At 34.1% G+C, this 15,833-nt stretch overlaps 3 protein-coding genes across 4 annotated transcripts; 1 reads left to right on the forward strand and 2 right to left on the reverse strand.

Moving 5' to 3' along the window:
• Positions 1 to 390: 390 nt before the first annotated feature.
• LOC114185248 (ubiquitin receptor RAD23b-like) lies at positions 391 to 7,704 on the reverse strand. Of its 2 annotated transcripts, none has more exons than XM_028072869.2 (12): positions 7,529 to 7,704; positions 5,922 to 6,083; positions 4,360 to 4,398; positions 4,212 to 4,273; positions 4,089 to 4,133; positions 2,354 to 2,531; positions 2,134 to 2,268; positions 1,998 to 2,060; positions 1,341 to 1,388; positions 1,147 to 1,256; positions 863 to 941; positions 391 to 754 (listed from the first exon to the last, which is right to left on the reverse strand). In XM_028072869.2, the coding sequence occupies exons 2-12, from the start codon at positions 6,078 to 6,080 to the stop codon at positions 638 to 640; spliced, it is 1,035 nt and encodes a 344-aa protein (XP_027928670.1). In that variant the 5' UTR covers positions 6,081 to 6,083; positions 7,529 to 7,704; the 3' UTR covers positions 391 to 637. The 2 variants fall into 2 exon arrangements, with proteins under 2 accessions (XP_027928670.1, XP_027928669.1); XM_028072868.2 differs by lacking the exon at positions 7,529 to 7,704 and adding an exon at positions 6,307 to 7,225.
• On the forward strand, positions 7,283 to 8,812 carry LOC114184804 (uncharacterized). Its single transcript, XM_028072110.2, has one exon. It carries the CDS (start codon positions 7,451 to 7,453, stop codon positions 8,645 to 8,647), a length of 1,197 nt encoding a protein of 398 aa, XP_027927911.1. The 5' UTR covers positions 7,283 to 7,450; the 3' UTR covers positions 8,648 to 8,812.
• An 830-nt stretch (positions 8,813 to 9,642) lies between these two features.
• On the reverse strand, positions 9,643 to 11,448 carry LOC114186150 (uncharacterized). The gene is made up of 2 exons (XM_028074177.2): positions 10,953 to 11,448; positions 9,643 to 10,340 (listed from the first exon to the last, which is right to left on the reverse strand). Exons 1-2 carry the CDS (start codon positions 11,032 to 11,034, stop codon positions 10,144 to 10,146), a joined length of 279 nt encoding a protein of 92 aa, XP_027929978.1. The 5' UTR covers positions 11,035 to 11,448; the 3' UTR covers positions 9,643 to 10,143.
• Positions 11,449 to 15,833: the final 4,385 nt, after the last annotated feature.

Raw genomic sequence — 15,833 nt, forward strand, 5'->3', positions numbered from 1 at the left:
AGCTCTGACTTTCTCGAACATTCAATAAATCATAAATGGATAATCAAAATTATATATTAAAAAGATGATATTTTGACATTCATGTAACCACTTAATATTCTGTTCTAAAAATAATGGAGTAATTAAAAAAATTGTAAATGTGTTAAAAATAAAGGAAGAGTAAGTAGTAAAATAGTTGTATAAATTTGTTAAGTTCTCACGATATCACTGTCATTGCAGTTCTATATACTATTAACGACACGTGTCAACAAATAAGGAACGACAGTACTTGAACAAAATATCGTGATGCTCACAATGATCACCGTTCAGGACGGGATCAAATGCATAGTCGAGTTCTTTTTCCCTACTCAAATATAAAGCAAGGTATGGAATCTGCTGCACTGCGACAAATAAACCAACTCACAATTTGAGCTTTTTGCTATTTCATCAAGGAAGATGACTAGAAAAACACAGTTGTATAAACTAACCAATCTAAAATCAAGAGTAATTGTCCATAGTGCCAGTCAAATACGTCAAACCATATCTAAAACTCTACCCGCGTAAAATTTCCAAGACATAGTAAAGGGGAAAAAAATGCAACAGCTCCCATCCTCCAAAAAGGCCGAAACAAAACTACAAATTGATGTAGGTCAGTGAATTAATTCTCAAAATCTCCAGCATTTTCTAATAAGTAGTTTGCTGCCAATTGCTCGTCACGGTCACATGCTAAAAATGCCTCTATGACCAAGGCTCTATCAAATCCCATTGCTTCAAGCTATATATGTATCATAAGTAAAACCAATCAGCAATGGTGAAGCTAATGGTCAAGTCGGTGGAAATTAAAAGAGAAAATATCAGACTTAAATATTTATTTAAGACATACCCTTCCAATTGCCTCCTGCTCAGCTGGCGTCACATTGATTGCATGAGGCATGTCTTGCTCAGGTTGATCAAATATATCACTAGTAAAAGAAAGGGGGTTTACAATTGTAAATAAAATTTTTTAGAGAATACATATTATCAAGCTCATCAGTCAAAAGGTTACTTTCATGTTACCAATTGAAATAGCAAAATATGAAACAGAGATTACCAAGCATCGATGTTAGTAAAACACAGCAAAAATAAAATTGTCAAGCATATACCATATATGGCGAGCAGTACACTCACCCTTCTGAACCCTCAATAGGTTCGTTAATCAACTGGAGAAACTCAGCATGATGCTCTTGAATTACTCTTAAGAGACCAGGATTCTGCTTTCCAAGCTCCTGAAGTACAGGCTGCAATAGAAGTATTCAAAAGACATTAAAAACTGACTACTTCATCAGCAATTTGGTGATTGAGAATATAGTTAAATTAGATACCTGCAGAATTTGCGGATTGGATTGCACCATTGATCGCAATGCTTGAAACTGAAAATGCAAACAAAGACACAGTTACTAATACAGTTAAAGCTTGAAACAAGATAAGAATAGCAAACCAAATGCAATACTAAATTGTTAATTGTTCTACATGCATACATTTCCAAATAGCCCCCATCATATAAACCACAGTATTAACAGACAAGAGGACCAACGACAACTAACTTTGTTATATGTCACCGCATTTTTCATACAAGCTAAGAATATGACGAAATGAAAAAACAAAAACATCATAAAATTTATTGTTTACTTTCAGAAAGTTCTTTATACTTCATTTTTTCTTAATAAAGTGAAATTTAAGTCTATCACAACCTTATAAAACCGATTTTCAAGATGAGGTTTGCAACCACTCACCCACATTGACTAAAAATAGATCAAATCATAATATATAAGTGAATGTATCAAATCATAATTTCAAGCTAGTGATATAAGGCTGAGTTAGACTTAAATTACACTTTCTTAAAAGTATTCATGGTATTATAATCTCAACTTTTTAGTGAAAAAGTTCAAGATACTAGAACTATTTCCTGCAACAGGATATGCAGAACAAAAATGTTTACTAGCATTAAGAGCATAGCAATTTACAGAACCAAAACCCACCTGGGGATTGTTTCTTAGAAAGTCAAGTGACCCAACTCCGGCCCCAACACCAGAAATTGCCTCCTGAAAAAAAGTACATCTACTTAAAATAAAGCTCAAAAAAACTAACAGCATAAAATGTATAGACTAGGTTTACCTGTGGAAACATGTTCAAGGGAGACGAGTTAGGGACACCAGGAACAGTTCCCGCAGTGACCCCACCTGTTTCAGTTGTCTGACTATTTGGGTAAGGAGCAGCTGGCACAGCAATTTCTGCTGCTTCAGGAATTCCCTGTAAACAAAACAAATAAGTAAATGCAAAAGCTACGAAAATAAAATCTATGCAGTTAGTTCTATAATGAGCACTTTATGCATACAGAATACAGGTAGTCCACAGCACGCTCTGGGTTATTGTAAGCTGCTCGTAGAGCACGACTAACTGTATCTCTGTCCCAACTGCCACCACCCATGTCCATAATTTGCTGAATAGTCTGCTCAAGATTACTACCAGCAACTAAATTTGAAGCAGCCTGGCCATAAGTATCCGTAGTCACACTGCAAAAATGATACCAAATGGTTTTTCAGAAGACTTGATTACAGGAAATCAGAAATTGGCAGACAGCTCAATTTGTTAATTGAAAAAGAGGGTGACGTTATAGTAATTTAGGACATGCAAGCACACTCATGCAATCCTGAAAGTATACAATGTGGTGATGACGAGCACAGCAGATCGGAAGAATCATTGATCAAAGCGGGGTCACGCGGTTGCTCATGAAATCAAAGGATTGTGCACCGCAAATCCGTTTGAGCAAGTCAGGGTTTGAGTTGAAACAGCTACTTGCTTGCTAAAAAACCCAAATAGACAAAAAAAATCCAACTCAAGGATGGCCCGTTTCCCCAGGGATCCATTTGTAAATTAGAACAAAACCAAAAACCTCTAAACAACACCATCACCATCAACAACACTCTCGGTCACCATTGGCTATCACAACACTAAACTATTGTCACCTATGCCAGCTTCACCGTTGATGGCCATCACAACACTCAAGGCCATTGCTTCACCATCTGAGTCTCACAATAATGTCATCGGTGCTGCTTCGACTTTGTTTTGTTCTGTAATTTTTTTTAGTATTTTCATCTGTTTTGCTGCCAATTTGGGGAGTGTTATGTTCTGTTAAAAAATTTGAAGAAAAATGGCATCAGCTGAAGATGGTTCACATCACGTAACTAGATGAGGAAGTGGTATTGGAGCAAGGATTGATCTTGCAAGGTCGTTCAATTATGAATTCATAAGTTATTATGAGTAATTTATAAGTTATTATAAATATAGTTTTTCATAGACTTGTAACTATTTAAGAGTTGAGTTGTGATCTTTGAGTCACAATTTTTTTTATTTTCCTTCTGATCCTCAAGTTTGACAGCATTGATCACAAGGCTATGATTTGCCATTCTAGAATAAAATTTCTTGAGCCCAAAGTTTTGGTTGCCTATAGGAAAAAGGGTTGTTCAAGTTGCTTGTGGAACACGTAGCCTTCATTCATCTGGAATGCTAACTGAATGCAACAGGCTGAAAGAACTAACTGAATGCAACAGGCTGAATGAAATCTGGACATAAGCTTGATCCTTCTAAGGACAATAACTTGTGTACGGGTAAAAACAGATTAATTAGATTGGGCCAAACCGAAAAGGAATTGTGCTGGTCCAAGTTCCCGCCTTTTCATGGCTGCAAAGGAAACAATAACTAACCAGTCTGGGAAAACCTATAAGTTATCAGGCTAGTCCCTAATTTAATTTCATCCTGATTTAGCATATGACAGGAACTTCTGGACAGTGGAAAAAAATTAACTAGATCTGGCCAGATTTGGCCTCAGACAGAAATTAATTTGAATAGTAGCCAAAGTAATCAGGTGGGCTATAACAGCATCAGACCAAATTCATATTACAAAAAAATCATTTTACCTTAAATTTATTAATAAAAACGAAAAGGATCCCTCATTAATAGCCTTCTTTAGATGGAAACCTCTTAAAAGGAACATCAGGGCATAAAGAATAGAAACTTCATCAGAATTTATAAGCAGTATATTCAGGCAACTGTAGAGATAAAAGTCATACTTTGTAGTTGTGACATCTGTTGCAGGAGCATTATTGTTAGCAGATCTGCAAAACCAATTGTTAGGCAAAAATTTCAGCTGGTACAAAAACAACCACATAAAAAGCTATTTCAAATAAACTCACTGGGTTTGTACTAGAGACGAGGAATTTGGTGTTGATACAGTTATAGGTGGGTTGCTAGCAGGCTGTCACATATGTCCAATCACCAGCTCATACAGGGGAAAAAGAAATAAAAGCCAAATGCCAAAAAAAAAATGAGCAAGGAACATGCCTGACTTGATGAAGTTCCAGCAGATCCCAAGGTTTTACTCTGCAATTGAAGAAACATGGAAAAACTATGTTCACAGAAGTAAAAAGGAATCACAAACAAAACATACCAAAGCATAATAAATAGCTTATCAAACTATTGAAAGGACAAAAATGAACACAGAATTAGGTTTATCAAACATAATAAATGGCCTACTTCAAACATATGACAACATCTAATGCTTTCACCCATTTTCAACAAGAATGTCATAACACATAACTTCCATTCCATCACAATCTAGAAAGGTGAAAAATCTAAACTATTTATGCTTAAAATTTCATTATATTAGACTTTTAAAAGTTTTATTAACAAAATAGTCTATCAAAGTTTAACTTAAATTAAATTGATTCTTTAAAAACTTCAAATGACATTATATTCACAATTATGGTGGCCTAACTACTGAAAAACTAATATAATTATTAGATCGTTCAAGGACTGTTTTTGTATAAAAGATCATAGTGCTGCATATTATTTAGAAACAAATAGTTTAAAAATTATCTCAACTTTTATTTCTCTAACAAAGGCAAGAATATATTTATTAATATCTTTAACTAAAAAAACGCACCAATATGAGAATCCGTGTATGAGACTGTTCATAAATGACAGCAAATATAACAAAATAATCTGAGAGAAGCACATTAGTAAAACCAGCTGCAATGGCATGATTGCATGGTATAGTAGTGCTCAATTTGACAATCTGGAGGAATATTTTTCCCCAAAAGGTGTACTAGATTTATAACTCAGAGGAATACCCTACCCTAAAAGAGTACCAGGTCTTTTGGCTTATCACTGTACATCAAAATGCCTAGTTGGGTTTCTGTTTAGCCATTTTAGTTCTATATGCCAACATGCTAGGCTACCGTGACAATTTACCTTGCTGGTTTGCCACAAGTTTCACTTCAAAAACTAAAGGCGATCTTTTACACTGGTAGAAAAAATATTTCAAAATTGAAAAGCATGATTGCATTACACCATGTCATCATAAACATCATTTGGCATTGTCGATGGATACCCAACCTAGGACCTAACTCAATCAACCTAGCATTTTATTCACACCTAACAACCGAATCTATTCAGCTATGCTAGGCACCCTCAAACCTCACAGTCCCTACCCCAATTAAAATGGTCATTCAAGATACACTGACTTATCCCAACCAGCAATACTTTAACTACATTGTTTGTAGAGTGATTATAATCACCTCACATCCTATAAAGTCAGGACAAACACCTTACACCACCCAGGTAATCATCATCTCCGTCTAACTAACCCCTAAGTCATCATGCTAACTTTGGAATATTGGAGTGCCATGGCAAGCACACAAACCCTTCCCACGCTCCTCCACCTACTATATAACCGTAGAGGAAGAAGGATTTCAACACAACAACCATTTGAAGCATGTCCAGAGTCATTCTCATCACATCATTGCAGTTTAGAACACAGCTCACAACAAGTTCTTATTGATTTTTATTTTTCTAAAAAAGATAACAACATTATTTTAACACAATTTGTCCTTAAGGAAATATACCTTACTAAGCATTACAACAAGAAAGCCATCTTCAGAGACCTTATTGTCTGCTAATGTAGTTTCATCTTTCAAAACCTTACCATTGTGAATCAGCAATTGCTGTCCACATGGGTAATTATCTTTGCCTTGTACATCTTCAATATTTTTCTTCACAGCCATAATCTGAGGGGGAATAAATAGAAGGGCAATGTCAGCTAACAAAGAACAAAATTTGAATGACCCTTCATGCAATATTAGCAGATTGATATAATAAATCACTGTAGTCGTATTTTAGATAGGAAAAACACCAGAGATGTAATGGTTCGGGAAGATAGAATACAAGAGGATAAATAGGGTGGGAAACAGTGAAAGTATACGAGAAATTGGAATGAGAGATATTACTAACAGTATCTGAGGGCTGAACCCTGATTTCGAAATGGCTGCCTTTCAAAGTCTTGACGGTGAGCTTCATGCCTCCTCGCCGGTCGTTTGTCAACACCGCCGATTCCAATCCAATTCACCTCCGCCCCGCCAAACCCTAGAGTTTACCTTCACACCTTCTCACTCTCACAAACCCACGCTTTTTTCTTTTCCTTTTCAACTTTATTTTTTCTTTTACGCCTTAGATACTAATACCACTCATTTATTTTATTTCTATGATTCACTGATTGGGAAAATTCAAGTAAAAAATAAAAAATTCAACTCCTTCTTTTATTTTTTTAAAACCCCTCTTTCTTTCTTTAGCGTGTTAATTTTACTTTTTGAAATACTTATACTTCTTTTATTTTATGATTTCATTTCATTTTTTTTTTACTGATTAATGAATATTATTAGATTTACCTTGATTAAATATATTGATTTTTAAATAAAAATAATAATAAAATCGGTAGGAGTTAAGTCCTACACAGAATCAAAAAAGGGTTATATTATATGGTTTATCCTAAAATTAAAAACAACACTAAAAGGATACTCACTCCAAGTTGAAAGATGAAAAATATAAAAAATTAAATCTTATAAATGAGATAAAAGGAAGAGTATATATATATATATAGTTTAGCTCTTTTCTAAACATGGACTCTTATTTTATTTCTTTAATAACAAAGTGATTCTAATTTATTTTCTTACGTTCTGTTATTTTGTTAAGATAAAAAAAATAAAAAAAATTGAAATTTGGTTTTAGGAACAAGCTGGTCAAACTGTTGTGTAAAGAAATTTGGTTAATTATAAAAGAATTAGTTTAATTAATGAAAAATAAGAATTGATAGTTTTAGAAATAATGCATGAGCGTGGAGAAGAATGGATGAATATAGAGAAAGATGCATGGTGGAGGTTGAAGAGAAAGAAAAAGAAGGAATGAGCTAAATATAGGGATAGTAGTAAGAGTGAAACGTGAAAGTGGGCAAGGAATGTGAAGAGAGAGTTGCTGAAAAAGAGGGGGAACAGATCAGAGTACTTGAGATGCGGATCTCAAGTGAGGAAGAGGTAGAAGGGTGAGAGAGTGTATATAAAAGATGCGACCATGTTTTGGGTGGTTGGAGACTGTGATGTAAATGTATGCATTGAGGAAGAAGAAGACGACGATGATGATGATGAAGATGAAGAACATGAGTAATGCACGTTGTTCTTACTGGACAATGCTGATTCTCTCCCTTGCAATGCTGGAGCCCTGCACTGTGGCGGCTTTCGACATAACCAAACTCTTGTCGGAATATCCCGCCTATTCCTCCTTCTCCGGCTACCTCACCAAAACGCAGCTGGCCGACGCAATAAACGCCAGGCAGAGCGTGACGGTGTTCGCGGTGGATAACACCGCCATGGCTCCTCTCTCCGGGAAACCAATCCACCACATAAAAACCATATTGAGCCACCACGTGGCGCTGGCCAACCTGGATCTCCACCAGAATGAAACCATCAACGCCACCACGCTGTCGCAGGATGAGGGAGTGCTCCTCAAGATCAACAAGGGCGACGTCACCCTGGTGTCCACCGCCAAGCCAAACGGCGCGGCCAGAGCCAAACTCATAAAACCCCTTCTGGCTGAATGTAATATTTCGGTGGTGCAGGTAAACAGCCTCATGATGACCACCAACCGCCGCATGATGACCACCAATCCAGAGACTATAATCCCAGTCAAGTCACCGGTGCCGGTGATATCACCCGTACCAGTGTACACCCCAGTTCCCGTCAAGTCACCCGTTCCGGTCATATCACCCGTCCCAGTAATATCGCTTGTTCCAACACCTACTCCTGTGCTAACACCAATTTCCCCCGATATTATATCACCCGTCCCTGTAATCTCCCCCGTTCCGGTGAAGACCCCCGTCCCGGTCATAACACCCGTCCCTGTAATCTCACCGGTTCCGGTCATCTCCCCCGTCCCGGTTATTTCACCAGTCCCAATAATCACTCCGGTTCTCGTTAACCCCCCGGGAGTCTCTCCCGCCAATCTGATCAAACCCCCGGCGCCAGTGGGGCCACCGGAAACTTCACCGGTTCCGGCAGCATCGCCTGTGAGAGAGCCAGTGCCTGTCCCAGTCCCGGTGCCGGTAATGGCACCAGCAGCTGGTGACGAGGATGGCAGTCCCGGTTCTGCGGGTCCAGATGACGGCAGTTTCGGTCCAGATGATGGGAGTGACATTACTGCCGATGATAAAGAAAAGTCAGGGGTTGCTCTGTTTGGCGTGAATTGGTCTTTAGCTATTTTGCTTGCTTTCTCCGCTTCACTGTTTATGAATTATGAGTATTGATGGATTATTAGTATGAACCTTCCAGCAGTAGATATAGGATTAGGACAAGAGCAATTAATTCATTCCTTTGTTTACCATCTTTCTATTATTATTCCTGTAATGTTTCTTTTCTATTTTACATGCATGCATTGCAGAATAATACTTTGATTCCTTCTTTGTTGCTTATTCTTTTCTTCTTCTAATTCTTTTTAACTGTTACCGCGCTTTACTTCTGGTTTTTTGGATCTTCTACATTTTTATAACATGTTCCTGGTACAACATTTTGGGTAAATGGATGGAACTAAAAGCCTTCGTTTTACCATAAGCCTCAGAGTGTGTCGTGTCAATGTTAGTTTGCCTCCTGTTTGATACAAGAGCTTGTATAAAGCTTAAAAAAGTAACTCATGACCTTCTTAATTGGATGCTTTTTCAACTTATTTTCATAAACTGTCTATTCACGCATACATTTTCTATTGAATACACATTTGAACGTGCCACTTATATGATTTGAAAATTTGAAAGAACTTATTTGTAGACTAGCTTATCTATCATAACCAGGTTGTCCATTTCAATATAGCTTATCATAACCAAGTCTCATCTTAAATGTACCCAGGTCTCTATGACATTGATACGCATTTCTCCTCCTCAGGTGCTAGCAGTTCTTATTAACCAATGAAAATATTACCTTCAGCCTAAAATTTTAAAGTGCCAGGTTGATAGGTTTTCTATTCTATTCAACTTTTACTTTTAAGCATATGATTTATGTTCAAGAAGTGATCTAGTTTTGGCATTCTCATGAATCATTCAACCGAAGACTATGCTTTAGGACGGTTAGTAGTTAAAACTTAAAACCAATCAGTTTCAATCTAAACTGAGATGAAGGTGATGAAAAGCCAAATTATATATATCTTCATTGTAGCTTAAATACTATTTGGGGTAGCATATTATAACTGGAACAATATATGTGCAGTTATGTCAACATTACATTAATTTCACCAATTAGCAAGCTGAGGACGTTCTTGGAAATAGAAAGAAATTGACATATATCATATTACGATGTACCTGCATGTGTCTTCTGTTAAAGATCGTTGTGGTCTGAAAGTAGATAATCTTTAAAAGATTACAACACCACAACGCTCTCGCTTTTGACTCAGGATTTAACATTCGGATTTCTCTTTTACTAGTAGGCATACAGAGAAAACTTGAGACTATTAGCTTAAACACTCTGCTGCTTGTTACTAACAATGAAGACAGTTAAGTGAAATTGCTTGCTTTGGCGTTAGAGAAACCCGGGTGTGACTTTTGACAAACTATTGGCATATTTACATACTACTGTCATACGGAGTACAGTTTGAGCTGTAAAAGAGAAACCTCAAATGATTTTGTTGTCACAGTGACATGTACTTGGATTTAGCGGCCAAGAAACATGCCTCCGCCATGCTGGCAAACGGTGGCCCTGCAATACATCAGTGGAGGTTTTATTTGTAAACTTAAAACCCGTGTCTAGTTTTCAACTTTCAAGTGTGATTTGCAGATTCCGATGAAACTTCACTGTGGTTGGACCATACAAAGATCCTCCAGAATGGCAATTGCTTACGCTTATGCTGGTTTTCTGTAACATCACTTTCGGTTCTTTGTAGCATTTCCCACATCACTTGTACATCTTCATATCCACATGTCTGTACATCATCCTGAAGCTTCAGCAGTCCTGCTCCTGCAGCAAATTACAGATTATTCATGTTAATGCAACCGATGATAAAAAAAGAGAGTCTCAATTGCGTCTATGAGATGCGTGTATGAATTGATAACCACTAAGGATGCTTTGGGGAATCCATTTACTTTGGTTTATACAAAAGTATCACCGACTAAATCTCTATGATGTAACAAGCAACAAATATTGGTTGTGTGACTGAAGTTTTGGTGCGGAACAGAGGAGACTTTTATTGGGCCACTGGGCACTATAAAGTAGGGATCAATCAATATCAATAATACAAAAAAAAAAACTTTGACTATGTTATTTGGTGCCACCGGTAAAGTTTTTGGGGGCATAAAGTTGCACTGAAAAAGATGTGGATCCTACCCTTGGGTGATGAAAGGATTAGTTAGCTACTGCTGCAAACAGCTCTAGTAAGTAAATGTAATGAATTATAAAATAGAAATAAATTGCATGTGATGTAGAAAGGTATAATCATGAATAAGATAAAATGGAAATTCGCATGGTTTTGTCTTGAAGTGGCATGGGTGGGTGGGTGGATCGAAATTAAGTAAAAACCAAGAAACAAGAAATTCGAAGTGTGATGATGTAAGAGAGGAAAAGAAGAAGAACCGTTTTTGCGAGTCTTGAGACGAGCGGAGAGAGCAAGCCAGACACGTCTGACTGGAAAAATCATGTTGCGCCAGATATCCATGAGTTTGTTGGGATTTGGTGTTTTGTGGATGATTCTTCTCTTTCTCTTTCTCTTTCTGTTCTTTCTTCTTCTCTGCCGAAGTGGCACCGCTATTATTCTTCTTAACCAGGCCAGACCTATCTACTGTTATCATATCATGTTTCTCTTCTTCTTCTTCTTCTTCTTCTTCTTCTTCTTCGAATTCGAACACAGAGACAGAGACAGCGACCGCACCGAGGAACAAGAAAGCCTAATGATGTTGGCTATTGCCTCGCCTCACCCCTTCCGCGTTTCTGTCTTATAAAACTCACACCACCGACACGTGATCTTTTATTATTCTCTTGTCACTCTTTTTTTCTTTTCTTTATTCACGCACCACCAACTAATATTATTCATCACCCTTCCATTAACTCACACTCACAATACAAAACTACTCCTCCTCCTGCTTCTCACATCTCCACGTCACCGATATTTCTTTTCTTTTATTAATTAATTAAAACTAAAAACCATGTCAGTTTCTCTTTCTCATCATAATACTACAATAACTTTACTAAATTATAACTAAACGAATAGTTTATTCTTTTCAATTTTTATATTTAATTTTAATATTTTTGATAAAAATTTAATTAATAATATGATTTTTTTATTTTAAATTAACATTTAATTTTTTTCTTATTCAATTTAGTTTTTATACTATTCAAATAAAAATAATATAGTCGTTTGATATTGTAATTCCAACTGATAACAAATTTAATTAAATAAACTTTGATATTATATTAAAATATACATTTTAAGTCTAATTTGAATTAAGTTTAAAGTTCTTTTTTAATATTTAATGACATAATTTGACTATATTTATTTTTTTCGGATACAATTACAAAGATTAAAGATTTTTTATTTTTTGACTACGTTGTTATAGATGAATACATGACCTTAGTGGTAACTTTTAGATTTTTTCTTATAATTTGTGAAAAATTTCTTTAAAAAAAGAGACACTCTTTATGTAAGAAAAAATAAAATTCTTAGGAGAAGGAGTTATTTTATCATTTGACACAAATATTGCATGTAGGAACGAGGATCTCGATATTTTAAGTAAAGAAAAATGTTTCAGAATCCAAATTTATTTATTTATTTATTTCTGAAGTAACGGAAAATAAATGTATTTAGTATTTTTCTCATCATTAACAAATAATAAAGAAAGGTAGAAAATTCATTTTAGAAACAGTTGTGTACATTATTTATTGGCGTTACTTCAAATTGCATATAATAATTTGGCGCTGTGATTATTCAAATCAGCACACTGTAACTGCATAATATACTAATAATTAAACACGTTTTCATAATTAAAAATTACATTCCACCACGTGACTCACTGTTTACATTGTTATGATTTGTGGAAAAAAGAGAGAGGAGAATGACGACTAAACATCTATATTTAAGTATATTTTATGCATTGTGTGGTATAGGAAAAAAAAATAGATAAGAAAAAACACTGGTAATACCATAAATAATAACTCAATAATATTACTATCTAATGATATGTGTGACCTTATATAACAAAATTTAACACATTATTTTCAATTGTTTTTCCTTGTCTACAAGTTTTAGATCTTAAGAATCAAAATCAAAATAACTTATATATACTTATATACCCTATTAGCACACAAGTCCTTGTATCGGTTAATAATAATTTATATACATCATTTTAATTAGGTGAGACATTTTTCTAATGACACAAACTTAAAAGATATAATATCTCAAATGTAAATTTATTATATAATTATTAAAAAAAACTAATTTGTCAATCAATAAAAACAAGGGTTAAATATATTTTTGTCCCTCAAATTTCAGTAAAATTTGGAATTAATTTTTCTTCAAAATTTTTGACCAATTTAGTCATTCATCTTTAAAAATATGTAAATTTAGTCATTTTAACCAAATTTTGTTAAGGTTGATACATTTGAAATGTGAGATAAACTTAACAAAATCTGGTTAAAAGAAATAAATTCACGATAAAAAATTAAATTAATCAAAAATTTTAAAAAACGACTGATTTAAAGTTTCATCGAAAAAAAATATATTTAACCTAAAAATAATGATTTTCCCTCATTTATTTTGTTTAAAATTTGTCTAAATGCAGAATATTGGGCACCATTCAATGATTTCCCTAAATTATTAGAAATTGAGAAAAAGGTAATTCAACAAGAGCGGCACCTATTCCCTGACACTCTTTGTCCTTTTATTCATCAATATTTTAAGTTGTCACTGCCAAAATAAAAACAAACACGTGCTTCATATTGTGTTGTCCTCTTTCATTCTATAAACAAACAACATCCTTATTATTAACACTGTTTCTAATGTTTATCCACGTATTCGACTCAGATTTTACTTTTTTTATTTATTCATATAAGTCCTTAGTTTCGAAAAGCATAAAAAATAATTTTTGATTATTAAAATGGATAAAACAATAAAAAGAAAAAGTAATTTTGAGTTAATTGAGTGTAAGATGAAATATTTAAAAGAAAAAAAGGTTGGTGTCGGTGAAGTTTGGTGGAGGGTTGATTTTGATTATGCAGCAGAAATTGAATATAAGAATAGTGGTTGGTTGGTTCTGTCAGTAAGTACTTTCTATTACTCTATTTTAGGAACAACAAACTTTTTGCTCTTCTCAATCAATGCAACCAACCACTGTTACTCTCTGGAACCAAAATATCGGTTTTAAATCTTTTTTTATTATCTCATCAAAATTCACAAACTCACCCTCAAAGATTACAAGTTTTAATGGTTGGTCCAATTTAAAAGCATTAGGTTATGTTATGTGTGTTGAGTTTGTGAGGTTGAAGTGTGTGGAGAGGGTAACAAGTGAAGAACCATGATGTTTCATCTAATTTTTTTTTTCTAAGTATTCTTGCAATAACCTTTCATTCCTCTGGATCATCTCTCATAATTATCATGTCATCAACATAGATTATAAGAATTGTTATCTTTCCTTTATTTGAAAACAATATATGATGTCAATTATTCGGTAAATATCTAAAAATAAACATTGATTTAATGAATTTATAACAATGCTCATATTGATTATTTTAGCTCGTATAATAACCTTTTCAACTTACATACAATCTTATTTTATATCAAGCATTAGGTAAAACGAATAATATTTTTCTTTTTGGATATCAAACCCCATATTTTTACCTTTTTATTTTTGAACATAAACCCTTTCTTATACACTGATATTATTTCTTGGAGGTCCAAAAATTAACAGGAAAAAAAAAATCCTAAACTCTAATACGAAATAAAAAAATAAAATTCAATCTATAATTTGTATTCATATATTTTTGTATATAAATATTTTATTATAATTATATAAATTTAACTAATTAAATACTTTGATCTCAACCACAAATTGTGCATTTCTTTTCTTGCACACAACCTTATTTTTAGCACTCATAGTAGGAAAAGTAATTTCGAATAATATCTAAACGATATCTCTCATGTAATTTCAGATAGTTCACCAAATTTTATACAAGTGATGATTGGTATATATTCAGGAATAATTGTAGCTAATGTCATATGTATTTTTTGTAAATAATTTTTTTTATCACCACTTATATAAGATATAAGATGGCAGTCTATTTTTAGAAATATTTTGATCATTAAAAAAAAGAAATTAGAGGGTAAAATAATGAAAGTAAAGTAAATGTAAACATATATTAGGTTCTCTTGTGTAAAACCATTGAATAATAAAAAAAGAGACAAACACCTTTTCTGAACGTACAAGTTAGTAATAATATCTCTTTTACAAGTTTTTGAGCTGTAAAACCAGTATTTTTATTGAATTTAACTTTTAGGCATTATCTGCGGAAATTTTTACTCTTCCGACCAAAAAGATGTTATTATTGATATTTTTACGAAAGTAGCAATAAAAGTCAACAATTTTATTCACAGTACATATTATGGTGAGAGGTTGAAATTGAAGGTTCATTGGCGATGTTTGTGCTCTTTTTAATGATTAAAGTTCATAAAGTTGGTGAAATGATGATGATTAATGTTGTTTGCCTTCTTTAACCTATCTTTGCATCCCCTATATAGCAAAGTTGGTGAAGACAAATTCATTTCTTCACCCCCCTTCTCACTTTCTTTATATATTGTATAATGTTCTTAAGGCATTTAAACTGCTTGAATTAACAAACATTTAGATCATTAAAATTGACAAATATTAGGTTAAAAATAATTGGCATATAAGTTGTTGCAGTTGATGACATTGAGACATGATGGGTGATGGGAAATTAATTGGGTGAAGTCTGAGTTAGGTCACCAGATGCATATGCTTTTGCGCACTGAGATAATTCTGATGCTGAATAAGGGCACTGTGGATAAATTATAGAACAAAAGAACAGAAGCACATTGATGAGAGTGGAAAAGGCGATGATTCTGGCGAAGATGGCAACTTGGAACCAATTCAAATATTGTTTTTTGGCTCAGCGATTCCACCCAATTTTGTTGCCTTGGATGGATGTACAATGGAAAAGCAGGATCAATGAGGGCCACATCATGTTGTCATCTTCTGCTGTGGCACCCACAATCAATTTGTGCTTAAGTCAAACACACATCACTCTTCTTTAATCTCAGATCCTATTATATATAAATCTGACATTCGTTTATTCTTCTTTATCACACACACACATGCACTTTCTTTCTTTTAGCCAAAACCAATCACAAAAGATAAGAGCTAACATTAGTGCTTGCCCTTCTTGTTTTAGAATTCTAATACCTACATTCCACTTCACACCACTAACCACGGAAGAAATTTTAGTGTT

This window comes from Vigna unguiculata, chromosome 5 (genome assembly GCF_037176805.1).
Source record: "Vigna unguiculata cultivar grain cowpea cultivar isolate G323 ecotype 2 chromosome 5, ASM3717680v1, whole genome shotgun sequence".
Taxonomy (NCBI): Eukaryota; Viridiplantae; Streptophyta; class Magnoliopsida; order Fabales; family Fabaceae; genus Vigna; species Vigna unguiculata.

Coding starts and splice junctions, on each gene's coding strand:
- LOC114185248 (XM_028072868.2), bottom strand. CDS start 6,372: ATGAAGCTCACCGTCAAGACTTTGAAAGGCAGCCATTTCGAAATCAGG. Junction 6,084..6,306: donor GGGTTCAGCCCTCAGATACT/GTTAGTAATATC, acceptor ATTCCCCCTCAG/ATTATGGCTGTGAAGAAAAA. Junction 2,061..2,133: donor CCTTGAACATGTTTCCACAG/GTAAACCTAGTC, acceptor ACTTTTTTTCAG/GAGGCAATTTCTGGTGTTGG.
- LOC114186150 (XM_028074177.2), bottom strand. CDS start 11,034: ATGGATATCTGGCGCAACATGATTTTTCCAGTCAGACGTGTCTGGCTT. Junction 10,341..10,952: donor TCTCAAGACTCGCAAAAACG/GTTCTTCTTCTT, acceptor AATTTGCTGCAG/GAGCAGGACTGCTGAAGCTT.
- LOC114184804 (XM_028072110.2), top strand. CDS start 7,451: ATGTATGCATTGAGGAAGAAGAAGACGACGATGATGATGATGAAGATG.